A 14,881-nucleotide genomic window follows, 5' to 3' on the forward strand; every position below is an offset into this window, starting at 1 on the left:
TCGGAGCTGTGGTGAAGATTAAACCAGGGCAAGATGCCACGGAGGGGCATTCCACCTCCCCACCCACCCTGCAGCCATCTGTCTGTCTGCCCCTGTGTCTCACCCAGGCAGACTGCCCAGTGTCCACTGGCTGGAGCTGGTTCCCTGCGGCAGGCCACTTCCCCTTCCCCTGTCTGGCTCCAAGTCCCTTCCTGTTTTCTTTATCATAGGAACATGTGTTGGGGATAAACAGCTAGAGTCCCCTGCTCCCGAGGCCACTGCACACGTGCAAGAATGTGTGTAAGTGGATGTGTGTGGTGATGCCTGTGTGTTCACTGGGACACGTGCACAGGTGCAGTGGGCACGTGTGGGAGAGTGTGTGCACGCAAGAATGTGTAAGTGAACGTGTGTGATGATGCACGTGTGTGCATGGGTGCATGGCAGTGGACACGTGTGGGAGTGTGCACGCAAGAATGTGTGTGTAAGTGAATGCGTGAGATGCATGTGTGTGTGCATGGGTGCATGGCAGTGGACACGTGTGTGGGGGAGTGCATGTGCATGTGAGAATCTGTGGGTGTATGTGCCCATGGGAGCTTGTGATGTCCACGTGCAGGGGTGCGTCTGTGTGTCGGATGTGTGTGTGCATGATGCGCCTCCTGCAGCTCACCCTGAAGCTGCAACCGTTTGTGGGCCCGCTGGCCCCCGAGGACTCACCTATGTGTGATTTAGCTGGTCTTAATAGCTACTCCATGGTCACCATGACGGGGCAGACGCTGCCAGGGCCTGAACAAGCCCTGGGGACAGTCTCTCAGGGCCCACAGGCTTGTGGGTGGAGGGGCGCTGGTGAAGGAACTGAGGTCAGGAAGGAAGGGCAGGTGGTCAGGGAGGACCTCCGAGAGTCATCCATGCAGAGACCTGGGAAGTGAGGAATGGGGGTGGGGATGGATAGGATAACATGGGCCTGGCTGTGGGAAAGAGCTTGGGCACCCAGGAATGGTTCGAGATGGCAGGACAGTGGTGTGAAATCTGGTCGGGCAGGAGTTGGGGTCATTGGAAGGGCACGGGGCAAAGGGAGGGGCACACATATACTGATGCCTGTGGGGCCCAGCCCAGAGCCAGTGCCCTTCCTGCGTTCCCTGAGACACCACAGCATCATGCCGCTTCCCAGGGGAGGCTCTGCAGTGACTGCTCACCCACGGTGTGCCCAGCCCCTTCCCCGCTGCCACTGCCTGGAGGAAGGCCGGCCCCTGGGTTCCCACATCGGCCAGCCAGCACCAGCACTGGCGGGAAAGTGTACCTGGAGGGACAGAGGAGGGTCAGTGATCAAAGGTGGAGGGGCAGCCAAGCGTGGTGGGGGTCAGGGAAGAGGCCCCGCTTCCCACCCGTGCCTCCCCCACTGCTGACGCCTGCTGCCCCGCACTCACCCGACCCTGGCTGGGCCTCAGGAGTGCAGCCTCTCCCTGCTGGAGACCCCTCAGACTTGGGTTCCTTCCCCCTGTACACAGAGCCAGGACAGGTGGGGAGCAGGGAGCCTCACGTGGGGCCTCGGTGGCCACAACTTGAAGGACAATGGATGTCCACATTGGATGGCCCCAAGCTCCTGGCTGTGTGGCCTTGGGCAGGTTAGCCCATCTCGCTGGACGTGGGGTGAGGACAGAACGCATGCCACACGGCAGGGGCCCAGCCCATGGCGACACGTCTGATGTTTGTCCACTGCCTTGGGTTCAAAGAGACACCTTCTTATAGTCCAGGTCAGGCCTGACACACCAGCTCCACACAGAGCATGAGACGGATGTGGGGACTCATCTGCACAGCCTCACACACGGGGGGCCAGACAGATAACCGGAGACTAGGGAACAGGAACACGAAGAGGTACGGAGAGGCATGCAGAGACACACATGTGCACGTGGGGCTCACATGTACGCACACACGTGCGCCTGCTCCAGCAAAGCTCTGCGAGCTGGTTCCAAACACCCAGGGCCCCTTGTCCAGCCCAGGCACCCCTGACTGACCGCTGACCGGGTGGCCTTGGGCAACCCTCCCAGCGTCCAGGCTCCCAGCCAGGAAAGAAGCCCGCGAGGCCCATGCAGCTGCACCGGGTGTCCCTGGGCTGAGGGTGTGGGCAGCTCCTGGCTTCCTTGGGCTATCCCCTCACCTCTGGGGTGGTGGCCAAGGAGCCACTGTCATTTGGGAGGGGGCAGGGAGGTGATGGGGATGCCTCCCAGGTTCAGGCTCCTGGGCTCAACAGCAGGGGCAAGGGCCCCAGGGACAGCCCACCCCACCCTCTGCCCTCTGGCCCTGAGATGGGGCACGCCGCCACCTCTTGGAGCCTTGTCTGTAGCACAGGGGCCTGGAGGTACAGTAAAGCTGGCTCAGGGTTGGCTGCACAGCGCGCCCAACAGGTGAGGCTCATGGCCAGCACAGCGTGACTCGAATCATTGGGGCTCCTCACCCAGTGTCTGCCACTGGCTGCTGGGCTCTTGCCCTGGGCCCAGGGCGCTCCTGTGCGGGCTGCTGTTCATGCCAGTCCCTGCCTGGCCTCGCCCTGGGCCCACGAAGCCCCATCCAGGGCAGGCTCCAAACGGGATGCAGCTGGCCGGTGTCCTGCACAGGGACCTGAAGCCTTGCCCTTGGCACCCAGAATTAGCAGGCTGCCTCCCGCAGGGTGGGGGGGACCCCTCTGCCTGGCCACCCAGGGTCTAGTCCCCGCAGGGGCTGCCCAAGAAGCGAGCACCAGGTGGGTGACTATGGTTTTCTCTGGTGAGAAGGATTTACTGGGGAGAGGCTGCGTTCCAGAAGAAATGAGTGTTTTTAAAGCTCCAGGCCAAGGCAGGGCCTTGACTGTGTCCCTCCCCATGCTGGTCCTGGATTCAGAGAAATGACCCTCCCTCCCACTGTGAGTCCCCTTCCGTCTGCCAGAAATACCCCCAGTGACTGCCGGGGACGGTGCGGGTGGGGGGTGGGGTGTTATTTTTGGACATCCAGGGATGCCTGAGGCTGGAGCCTGGGGTGAGGTCCACACCCCAGGGTGAGGTCCGGAGCCCGGGGTGAGGTCTGGGCAGACGTGAATTTAGTAACTCCAACTGACTCTGGACCAGCATAAAGCGCTCGGTGCCTGCTCGGTCAGGACTGCCAGGAGGGGCCAGCTCAGGCTTCTGCCAAGTCCCATCCAGAACCTTCCCAGGTGGGCAGCTAATTGCTGGGACACAGGGCATGGTCCTCTGTCTACCCACATTGGCTGTCACTGAAGCCCAGCAGAGCCACCGCCTCCAGCCCCAGCACCCAGAGCACAGAGGAAGCAAACCTCCCACCTGGCCATAGCTGGCCCAAGGCTCTCACCCCACACCCGGCAGCCCAAGGTTCCTGAAGCCACCCCCACCCCAGCCTAGGCTCCTAGGCGCCCCAGAGGGCTGGGCCAGCTCAGGGTCTCCAGCCGCAGGTCGCTCGGGCAGAGGGCAGGGAGGTGTCCAAAGGTTTTCAGAGTTCAGCAGCTCAGCCCTGGAGAAGCTGGTGCCTGGGGAAGGCGCGCCCCCAGGAATGTGCAGGCTGGAAGCCTCCTGCGGGGACGTGAGCGTAGATCAAGCACGTCCAGGTTTACAGAGAAGGGGACAGGCTCAGAAAAGACCGCCACTGGCCGAGGTCACAAGAGAGGGAGTGGCAGGGCAGGGCGGGGCCCGAAGCCTCTGGAGTCGCCTAGTGAGGGCATCCCCCGGCCTCCCCGGCGGCGGCAGCGGCCTGCACCCCGCCCGAGCCCCCGCGACCCCGCGCACTTCCCGCCAGAGCTGCGCGCTCCCGCCCGGCGCGCCCCCCAGCCGGCCTGCCACCGCCCCAGACCCAGGCCCGGCTCCCGGCGAGGCCTGAGGACCCACCCGCCGAGCGACCGCTGCGCCCGCCCCGGGGGCCGTGCCTGCGTCCCCAGCAGCTGCCAGACCTCACCGCGCCTCGGGAGCCCCATCTGTGAAATGGGGGTGGCTATCCTACCCCCACGCCGTGGCCAGAGCTTGCCACTGCCCACCCCCGGGCCTCCCGCCTGACCCCGCTTCCGGGAGCGGGGCGGGCGTCCCCTCGGCCCACCGACTCCGAGCCTCGGGACCCTCCGCGCCTGGGGCCGGCACCTCCCACTCGGCCTGGGCGGGAGGGCGAGCCCGAGCTCTGCGCCAGCGCGCCACCGTGCGGCTCTTCCGGGAACTGCGCCGCGTTGCCTGCAGAAAAGCCCTCCCTTCCCTGCAGGTGACAGTGACCAGACTCACAGTGCCAGAGCGCGACCCACGTGTGGACACTAATTCCCCACCAACCCTAGGAAGTGGGTCCTATTATTTGTCCTCCCTTACAGATGGGGAAACTGAGGCCCAGGCAGGTGGGGGCAGGATTTGACCCCAGGTAGCCTAGCTGCATAGCCTTGGGTTTAATCCTATCCATCTTGCCTGGGTCCGGAGGCTCAGCTTCACCTGGACTGGCGGCACCGGCCCATGCACATTGGGATCTCCTCGGAGACTTGAAAAGAAAACAGTTGGGCCGGGCGCGGTGGCTCACGCCTGTAATCCCAACACTTTGGGAGGCCTAGGCGGGTGGATCACCTGAGGTCAGGAGTTCGAGACCAGCCTGGCCAACATGGTGAAACCCCGTCTCTACTAAAAAAAAATTAAACACAAAAATTAGCCGGGCGTCGTGGCACATGCCTGTAATCCCAGCTACTCCGGAGGCTGAGGAACCCAGGAGGCGGAGGTTGCAGTGAGCAGAGATTGTGCCACTGCACTCCAGCCTGGGCAACAAGAGTAAAACTACATCTCAAAAAAAAAATAAAAGAAAAGTTTCTGGGCCCCACCCCAGAGGCTGATTCACCTGCCCAGGTGGCTCCCCCATGCAGCATGGACTGAAAGCCCAGTCTATGGAAGAGGAAGTGGCTCAGAAAGGAAGGGCAGGATGGCCCCACTGGCAGTGACAGTGGGGCTGGGGGGTTCTGGCTCTGCACTTCTCAGCCATCTGGGATTCCTGGGGTGTGCAGAAGACAAGCCCAGGCCTGCAGGGATAGGGCATGCTGAGCCTGTGGAAGGCCACTGGATGCAAAGGGCCATGGGTTCAAGTGCTGACTCCACTATGGCCCAGCTGTGGCTCTGGCCTTGACTTCCCCATCTGTGAAATGGGCCATAATTGGCTCCTGTTTCCTGGCAGGATTTGAAGAAATCATGGTGTGAAGGCTCAGGCTCAGCACGGACAGATATTTGCCAAATCAGAGGATGGTCAAGCCGGGAACTTGAAGTCTCTGGAGGGGGCCGATCCCTCCAGGCCCCTCCAGACAATGCTGGGTTGCGTCGCTGCAGTACTGAGGCCTGATGGCCTGTGGCCTTTTAGATGGACTTTCAGGTGAAGGAGGTGCTGTCCTGTGGGGACTAGGCCCAGCCACAGCAGGAGGCAGAGGGCATGGACTGTGGGAAGCGTGGGCAGGCGTGTGGGTACTGGTGAACCTCAGAGACTCAGAGAAGGGCTTCAGAGGGCAGGGGAGGGGGGCACAGCAGAGCAGGTCAGGGAACAGTGCCCAGCTGGGGACTTGGGAACAGGACGCTGGGAGGCAGCGGCATTTGGGGTGGCTGTGGGAAGGGGCTGCTTCTGGCCAGGGATGAGTTTGATCAGGTGGCTGGAAGCTGAGCTCGGGCATACCATTCTCAGAGTGGGTGGTGAGTTTGGGGGACCCCCAGACAGGGGGCTGGAAATGGAGGGGGTGGAGGGTGCAGCTTGATGAGGGGCTGGCCAGGTACCCACGTGGTCAGGCGAGGTGCTAGGGGAGCAGGAGGACCCTCGCTCTGCAAGGATGCTGCCGTTCTGGAGGCATCCCGGGGGCCCGACCCTCTGCCCAGAGGCCAGGGTGTGCATTCTCAGGGCCCACCTGGGCTGGGGAAAGGGGCAGGCTGGGAACACAGACACTTGTCTCCTCCATTCTCAGAGCCACCCCAGGCCCCACCTGTACTGAGCATGTCACTTCCGCCCCTGAGTCTCAGTTTCCTCATCTGCTTGATGGGACCATCTCTTGGAGCTGTCATTCAAGACTGCGGCAAGGACCAAATGAGGCCGACAATGCACATCATGGGCCGGCACACATCTGTGCCTTCCCTTTTTGGGGAGGGGGTCTTCCCAGGGGGTGCATGGCCCAGGCAGGGGAGAGGGCAGCTTTTTCTTTTTTTTTTTAGACGGAGTCTCATTGTCGCCCAGGCTGGAGTGCAGTGGTGCGATCTGGGCTCACTGCAACCTCTGCCTCCTGGGTTCAAGCAATTCTCCTGCCTCAGACTCCAAGTAACTGGAATTACAGGCACCCACCATCATGCCCAGCTAATTTTTGTATTTTTAAGTAGGGACAGGGTTTCGCCATGTTGGCCAGGCTGGTCTTGAACGCCTGACCTCTGGTGATCCTCCCGCCTTGGCCTCCCAAAGTGATGGGATTACAGGCGTGAGCCACCGCACCGGGCCACGAGGGCACTTTTTCTCTCTGCACAAAGACAAGCTCCCAGTGGCTGAAGGAGAAACTCAGGGCAGGACCTCTTCCTTGGATGAGCTCAGAGGACACGGCCCTGGGGAGGAAGGGACGGCTTCTCCCATCACCACCACGAGGGATGCAGTCTCACCCGCCCTGCCCCCCTGCCAGGTCAGGAGGGCAGCAGGTGCCCACAGGCACCGGGCTCACCTCCACCAAGCTGCTCCCAAGAAAGGCCCAGGGGCCTCCCTGACCTCTCAAATCCAGCTCTCAGAGCCAGTCACCCACCCAGGCCCAACCTCACACAGCACCCAGGGGCATGGCCGTGAACACAGCTCAGGGAATAGGCTGGTAACCTGGGGCAGTCTCTCCCAAGGCGGTGTTGTCGAGGCATCTCCGGGGCATCTGCGGGCTGGCAGCTTCCAAAGCTGTGCCAGCCTCCACACCTTCCCCTTTTCACAGATGAGCAAGCTGAGGCGAGAGCGCATGGCCTGGTTCCAGGTCAGTCATGCAGTCAACACACATTTATTGAGCATCGACTCTGTGCCGGGCCCTGGGTGGGCACAGGGGGCTCAGAGACGAATCACACGCAGACCCTACCCTTGAGGCGCTGACAGCCTGGCAGGGCAATTGGTCACGTCAACGGACACTCACGATACAGTGTGGTCAGTGTGGTGTTAGAGGTAGCACAGGTGACCGAGGGAGCACAGAGGAGGGGCCCCTGCCGGCTGGGGGTGGCAAGGAGGGCTTCTTGGAGGAGGTGACCCCTGAAGAGGGCTTTAGGGAGTGAGCAAGAGTTAGGGTGTCTCGTCTGAGGAAGTGGCCTGTGCAAGGGCTCAGTGGTAGGAACAATGGTGGTGGCTGGGAGTTGGGCAAGGGCCAGTCCAGGAAGGGCCATGGAGTCCGCAGGCGACAGGGAGCGCTGAGGGGTGTGAAGCAGGCGGTTGGCAGAGGGCCCGCTGGAAGCCAGCGTGAAGGGTGGCCCAGGGGACGGGGCAGGGAAGAAGGTGGGTGGCCGTGGGCAGCAGAGGTGGGCGGGCACGGCCCTTGCCCGAGGAGTCTCGTCCTGCCTGGAGGCCCCCTCAGCAGGGGGGCGGTGGGGGTGCGGGCTGCCAGCCGCGGGGCCGCAGGGTGCACAGCACTGGGTCCAGTGGCTTGAGCGTGGCCTGCTCCTGCAGCCCGAAGCGCTGCCCGGGCACCAGCCGGAACTCCAGCCTCTGCAGCAGCTTTGCCATGACCACCTTCACCTCCATCTGGGCCCAGCGGACAAAATGAGGAAGGCATGAAGAAGCAAAGACAGAATGAGTGAGTGAATGAGCAGCAAATGTCACAGCCAGCTCTCCTCCTGGAGAGCCTGTGAGAGCCTGGGGAGCCTCCTGTGTTTCGCGCTCTCCTCTGTGCAAAACACAGCCAGTCCTCTGGGTCTGGCTCTGCTGGGTCCCGAGCCCACAGCCCAGCAGCCCCAGAGCAGGGGTTCTGAGATGCTTCCTGGCTCAGGATGAGCCACCACCCCTGCAGCTACTCCTGGGCAGAACCACAGCCCTGCCCCTCCTACCTGAGCAAACTGCTGCCCGATGCAGGAGCGGTGGCCCAGGGAGAAGGGGAAGTAGGTGAACCGTGGCCTGCAGGGAAAGAGAGGAATCACGAGGCCAGCAGCCCCAGGCATCCCCACAGGGACAACACAAGGAAGACAGTAGTTAACCCATGTCTGGATGAACACAGACTTTGAGCCAGGGGCTGGGCACTTTGCATGCAAAGCATGAACCACTGACTCTGCCGAGGGCTGGATCTGCATTCTCTCTTTTTCTCCTCCTTTTACCCTCCTGGAACTGCTGTTGTCCCCATTTCACAGATGGAGAAACTGAGGCTCAGAGGGGCAAAGCAACTCACTCCAGGTCATAAATTTACATCCAGCTCTGGGCAGAGCCTGGATCTGAACACCCAGGCAGGCTGTGGAGTCCAGCTCTTCCCACCATGGCTTTGGTAACTTAGCGCGTTGACCCCCACAGCAACTTCCAGATGCAGCCATGGATGGTCCCATTTCTCAGACAGGAACCTCAAGGCTTGGGGAGGTGAAGTCACCCAGCTTCCCAGTATTTGGTGCTGCTTATGAGCATGGGCTTTAGAACCAGACTGAGCTGGGGCCAGACCCCCGCTCTGCCACTTGGATAAGTTACTTAACCTTTCTGAGCTGTGATTTCCTCCACAACCACCTCACAGGGATCTGGAAGGCTACGTGGGCTGAGTGGGTGCCTCTGGCTCAGACCAGAGGCCGCTGTGTCTGTCCTTCTCCCGCCAGCCCCACTCATGGGCAGCTCAAGGAGGGACTTACTTGGGTGCTCCGGGGCCGAAGCGATCGGGGTTGAAAGTCAGCGGGTCCTCAAAGTATGTGTCCATCCGCCCCATGACATAGGTGCTGAACTGCGGGCAAAGGGTCCGCTCGTCTCTGGTTCCCAGGTTGTTCCCCTGGCACCTCTTGAGCCACTGAGGCCACCCAACAGGGCTACTTAGAGCAGAGTGGGTCCCACTCTCCTCCCATGTCTTCACCCCCAATCTAGGTTGGTGTCGATTGCACTGGCCCCCTAGAAAATCCCTTAAGAGGAAGAGCGGGGCGGCCGAGCGCGGTGGCTCACGCTTGTAATCCCAGCACTTTGGGAGGCCGAGGCGGGCGGATCACGAGGTCAGGAGATCGAGACCACGGTGAAACCCCGTCTCTACTAAAAAAATACAAAAAATTAGCCGGGCGTGGTGGCGGACGCCTGTAGTCCCAGCTACTCAGAGAGGCTGAGGCAGGAGAATGGCGTGAACCCAGGAGGCGGAGCTTGCAGTGAGCCGAGATTGTGCCACTGCACTCCAGCCTGGGCGACAGAGCGAGACTCCGTCTCAAAAAAAAAAAAAAAAAAAAAGAGGAAGAGCGGGGACAGTCGACTGTGCCAGCTGGGCGTACTGCGTCATCCTGCGCTGGGCTCAGCCCTGTGGGGGAGCCATCATTATCCCCATTTTACAGATGAGGAAACTGAGACCCAGAGAGAGGCTCAGTGACTCACCTGAAGTCACCAGGCAAATAAATGGCCAAACCGGGATTCAAACTCAGATCTGACTCTGTGAGGCCAACTTCCTCTAGATCCCAAGAACTGTTGTATTCAGTTTCTCTTCAACTCAAGGCCTACTTCAGCAGGGGTGGGGGTGGAGGAGCTGCAGACCCCACCAGCCTTCCATGTGCACGCGTGGTGCCTCCTGAGTGGGGCTGACGCTCACTCCATGTCCTTGGCCTCCAAACACTAGGACAAAATCTCCTCCTGAGCCTGCCCCACCCCTGGCTCTCTGTGCTGGGGGTCAGCGCAGCAGAGGGTGCAGGGAACCCTGGAGCTGAGCTCCAGCAAGTATGTGGGAACATCAGGCACGGGGGCTGGGTTTAGGGCACCTGCGATGTGCCGGGGATTGTTGCCAGGCACATGATGTACGTCATCCTACTGATGCTCACCACTCCCCCCACCTAACAAAGAGGAAGCCGAAGCCCTGATGGAGATGACCCAGCCAGCCAGGAGCAGAGCTGGGGTTGGAGCCCAGTCTGCCCACTCAAAGCCCACAGGGTGGCACCCCCAGGCTGAGAGTGAGCCACAGGGCTTCCCCTGCCGGCTGTAAGGGGATCTAAGGAGATGGCTGTTAAGGCACAGTGGTATTGGTACAGGAGTATTAAAAAGAAAGCTCGGCAAAACAGATGACAGAGTGGCCACAGATGAGGCTTGGATGGACGCTGGAGGAGGTGGGGCAGAGCCCTGGGAGGAGAGGGGCTGCGAGCAGGGACTGGGGCTCCTCCTTCCTCATAGGTAAAAATAAAAAGGATCCTGTCATGGGCTGAATTTTGCCCCCCACAAATTCATATGTTGGAGTCCTAACCCCCAGTACCTCAGAATGCGGCTGTGTTTGGAGACAAGGTCTTTAATGAGGTAATTAACTTAAAATGAGGTACTTAGGATGGGCCCTAATCCAACCTGACTGGTGTCCTTATAAGAGGAGATTAGGACACAGACACACAGAAGGAAGACCATGTGGAGACACAGGAAGAAGGTGGCTGTCTGCACACCAAGGAGTGAGCCCTCAGAATGAGGTACTTAGGATGGGCCCTAATCCAACCTGACTGGTGTCCTTATAAGAGGAGATTAGGACACAGACACACAGAAGGAAGACCATGTGGAGACACAGGAAGAAGGTGGCTGTCTGCACACCAAGGAGTGAGCCCTCAGAATGAGGTACTTAGGATGGGCCCTAATCCAACCTGACTGGTGTCCTTATAAGAGGAGATTAGGACACAGACACACAGAAGGAAGACCATGTGGAGACACAGGAAGAAGGTGGCTGTCTGCACACCAAGGAGTGAGCCCTCAGAATGAGGTACTTAGGATGGGCCCTAATCCAACCTGACTGGTGTCCTTATAAGAGGAGATTAGGACACAGACACACAGAAGGAAGACCATGTGGAGACACAGGAAGAAGGTGGCTGTCTGCACACCAAGGAGTGAGCCCTCAGAAGAAACCAGCCTCCAACACCTTGATCTCAGACTTCCAGCCTCCAGGACTGGGAGAAAATAAATTTCTGTTATTTAAGCCAAAGTCTGTGGCACTTTGTTACAATAGCCCTGGCAAGTCAATACAGAAAGGTCCCTACCTTGAAACCACACACAAAACCAATTCCAGGTAGTTACAGGCTCAACTTTGAGGACAATGTAAGTGAATGTCCTGAACTCAGGATAGAGAAGGATTTCTTAAACAAGGCAAAGCAAAAGAAGTAATTGTTAAAAATATTAAGACATGCAGATCATCAAAAATACATTAATGAAGACAAGCCACAAAGATGACAAACATACCAGACAAAAGATTAACATGTGAGTTTTTAAAATAAAGCTCTAGGGCTGGGCGCGCTGGCTCACGCCTGTAATCCCAGCACTTTGGGAGGCCGAGGCAGGTAGATCACTTGAGGTCAGGAGTTTGAGAACAGCCTGGCCAACCTGGTGAAACCCCATCTCTACTAAAAATACAAAAATTAGCCAGGCGTGGGGGTGGGCGCCTGTAATCCCAGCTACTCAGGAGGCCGAGGCATGAGAATCGCTTGAACCCGGGACGCAGAGGTTGCAGTGAGCCGAGATGGCGCCACTGCACTCCAGCCTGGGGGACAGAGCAAGACTCTATCTAAAAACAAAATAATGAAAATAATAGTAAATAAATGTATGCTGTAAAAAATAATAAAATAAAATAACGCTCTACATAGCAACATGAAAAAACACACTACCTAAAAAGGGAAACTGAGCCCACATCTCAGAGACAGAGAAAGCAGGTCAGATGCTCACTCTTACTAGTTAGTAATCAGGAAGGCACAAATCAAGACCACAGTGAAATACGTTTTTAAAAACACATATTTGGATGGCAGCAGATACACAATTGGACCATGCAAAGTGTTGGAGACGATGAAGAACAGCAGGTGCTCTCCCTCACCACTACTGGGCATCCAAGTTGGTGCAGCCACTTTGCAAAACAATGTGGCATTAGTTTGTAAAGCTGAACAGTCACGGGTCCTACCACCCAGCCCTCTCACTTCTGGGTAAATGCTCGAGGAACTTGCTTGCACACCGTTCCCGGACATGCGGACAGAAACGGCATAGCTGCTGTGGTGCTCAAGATAGGGACAAACTGGACACCTCTCAAATGCCTGTCACCTGAGAATTGATCGTTGGTTGTCCTATGGCCTTGTGGAGACACCTACACAAATCTTACCAATCTTTATACTGAGTCAAAAAGCAAGTCCTACAATATATTACTGCGTGAGTGCACACAGGCACACACACACACACACACATACACACAAGGGAACGGCAAACACACAATTCAGATTAGTGATTCCTTGTCGGGCAGCAGGGAGTGACTACATCCTAGTTTTCTGGTTTAGGGGTGGGTTTAGGGGCTATCGTACATGAATAAGCGCCTGGATGAATGGATAAATGGACAAGTAAGCAAACAGAGACACAAGGTAAATGAGGTCTGGGGAGAAAGCCGAGAGAGAAAGCGCTGTAAAACGTGAGGAGAGAAGGAACCAGGACAAGTTTGGGTCCACTGTGAAACTGGGCATTTTCCATATCTGCTCTTCACCAGCTGTGTGACCCCAGGAAAGTGACATAACCTCTCTGAACCTCAGTGTCCTCAGCTGTAAATGGGGCACCTCCCTTCCAGAATGACCCGCTGTAATCTTCTGCTGGACAGTGTGAGGAGGGGAAAAAGCCCTCACAGGGCTATGGTGAGGCTCCGTGAGAAGGAACAGGGCAGCCAGTGAGGCCCGTTGCAGTGATGGGAACAGGGCCACAGGCTCCCCTGGTGAGTCCCAAATTCACCACCATTGGGGCAAGCAGCCCAGCCCACCCCAGGGCCCCCAGGGCCTCCACCCACCAAGAGCGGGGTGTTGCCGGGGACTCTGACCCCATCAATCAAGGTCTCCTCTTCCAGCAGGCGAAAGGTGCCCCATGCTGGTGGGTACAGCCTCAGCGACTCTTTGAGGACCTAGAGAAGCCACAAGGGGAGATAACAAGAGAGTCGGGAGAGGCCACAGATCACGCCGGCCAGCAGCAGCCTGGGACCCCAGTCTTTCCCACCCGCAGGCTGAATGCGTACCCTTACCCTGGCCTGGGCCCCAGGCCCCTGGGACATCAGTCTGTCATGTGACAGATGGAGAAACTGAGGTCCAGAAGGAGAAGGGAGTTGTGCAAGGCCACAATGGCAGAGCTGGGACCAGGCATCGGGGGTCCCACCATTCCAGAGAGCCGCGGCAGAACCTGCAAGGCCTCCTGCTGTGCAGCGGCAGCACGGGGAGGCACTGCTGAGCCTGACTCCACCAGGGGAAGCTTAAGGATCTGGAACCCCAGCCTAGCCGGGAAGCACAAATACGGCACCATTTACTGAAGGGCCAGTTTCCAACCTAAGTTGAATACTGGGGTGACATGGGGAGCTCTTTGATGTCATTAGTCTGGGGCAGCCTGGGCCTCAGAATACTTTAAATCTTCTGGGGGAGTACCCTATGCAGCAAAGTTTGAGAACCATGTCCTAAAAGGTCCAGGGAGGAAGCAGGCATGATGACATGATCACCCACATCCGCCCAGAAGCTTCCCTCCTACTTCCCACACCTGGGACAGGTACTGCAGTCTCCCCAGGTCCTCGAAATCCAGGTACCTCTTAGAACCAATGACCTCATCCACCTCGGCCTGCAGCCTGTGGGGTAAGATAAAGACAAGTTCGTCTCCAAAGGGAGCCTTTCCCCGACTTACTTAGCTTTAAGAAGTGGGCATTGAAAGGAAGCGTGAAGAGAGAAGCATGGGGCTCCCCATTCACAAACACTATCACTTGTATCTTTATTTTTTGAGACACAGTCGCTCTGTCGCCCAGGCTGGAGTGCAGTGGTGCAATCTTGGCTCACTGCAACCTCTGCCTTCCCCCCAGGATTCAAGCAATTCTCCCGCCTCAGCCTCCCGAGTAGCTGGGATTACAGATGCCCACCACCACGCTCAGCTAATTTTTGTATTTGTAGTAGAGACAGGGTTTCACCATGTTGGCCAGGCTGGTCTTGAACTCCTGAGCCCCAGGTGATCTGCCCGCCTCAGCTTCCCAAAGTGCTGGGATTACAGGTGTGAGCCACTGTGCCCAGCCCAAAGACTGTTAAAGAGATCCAGCGATGGCCACATCCAAAACAGTGCCCAAACCATTGGGAACCATGTTCCAGGGGCCCTAAAACATCCACCATTTGTGTCTGATGTTTGGGATTGGCTGTAGGAAACCAGCCTTGCCAACATGGTGAAACCCTGTCTCTACTAAAAATACAAAAATTAGCCGGGAGTGGTGGCGGGTGCCTGTAATCCCAGCTGCTTGGGAGGCTGAAGCATGAGAATCACTTGAATCTGGGAGGTGGAGTTTGCAGTGAGCAGAGGTAGAGCCGCTGCATTCCAGCCTAGCAACAGAGCGAGTCTCCATCTCAAAAAAAAAAAAGAGTGGATCTGGACCACTTCATACTCATTAGGATGGTTCTCATCCCAATAAACACAAAAGTATTGTTGAGGATGTGGACAAATCAGAAAGAACCCTTGTGCATTGCTGGTGGGAATGTAAAATGGTTCAGCCGTTATGGAAAACGATATGGTGATTCCTCAAAAAATTAAAAATAGAATCACCATATGATCCAGCAATCCCACTTCTGAGTATAAAGCCAAAACAACCGAAAGCAGGGACTTAAAAAGATATTTGTATACCCATCCTCAAAGCAGCATTATTCAAAATAGACAAAAGGTAGAAGCAACCCAGGTATCCATAGACAGATGTATGAATATGCAAAATGGGATAGATGCTTACAATGGAACATTAGCAAGTCTTAAAAAGGAAGGGAGTTCTGCTGGGCGCGGT

The 14,881-nt window shown here is 57.7% G+C and overlaps 1 protein-coding gene across 1 annotated transcript in view; it reads right to left on the minus strand.

Moving 5' to 3' along the window:
* Positions 1–6,940: 6,940 nt before the first annotated feature.
* The window catches only part of CYP46A1 (cytochrome P450 family 46 subfamily A member 1), a 43,534-nt gene continuing 35,593 nt past the window's right edge, over positions 6,941–14,881 (minus strand). Inside the window, exons 11-15 of the mRNA XM_055288218.2 lie at positions 13,615–13,699; positions 12,884–12,994; positions 8,778–8,866; positions 8,001–8,067; positions 6,941–7,698 (exon numbers count right to left, since the gene is read on the minus strand). Of these exons, the coding sequence (XP_055144193.1) occupies positions 7,528–7,698; positions 8,001–8,067; positions 8,778–8,866; positions 12,884–12,994; positions 13,615–13,699 (523 nt within the window). The 3' untranslated portion in view covers positions 6,941–7,527. The remainder of the gene's footprint in view (positions 7,699–8,000; positions 8,068–8,777; positions 8,867–12,883; positions 12,995–13,614; positions 13,700–14,881) is intronic.

This window comes from Symphalangus syndactylus, chromosome 8, assembly GCF_028878055.3.
Source record: "Symphalangus syndactylus isolate Jambi chromosome 8, NHGRI_mSymSyn1-v2.1_pri, whole genome shotgun sequence".
NCBI lineage: Eukaryota > Metazoa > Chordata > Mammalia > Primates > Hylobatidae > Symphalangus > Symphalangus syndactylus.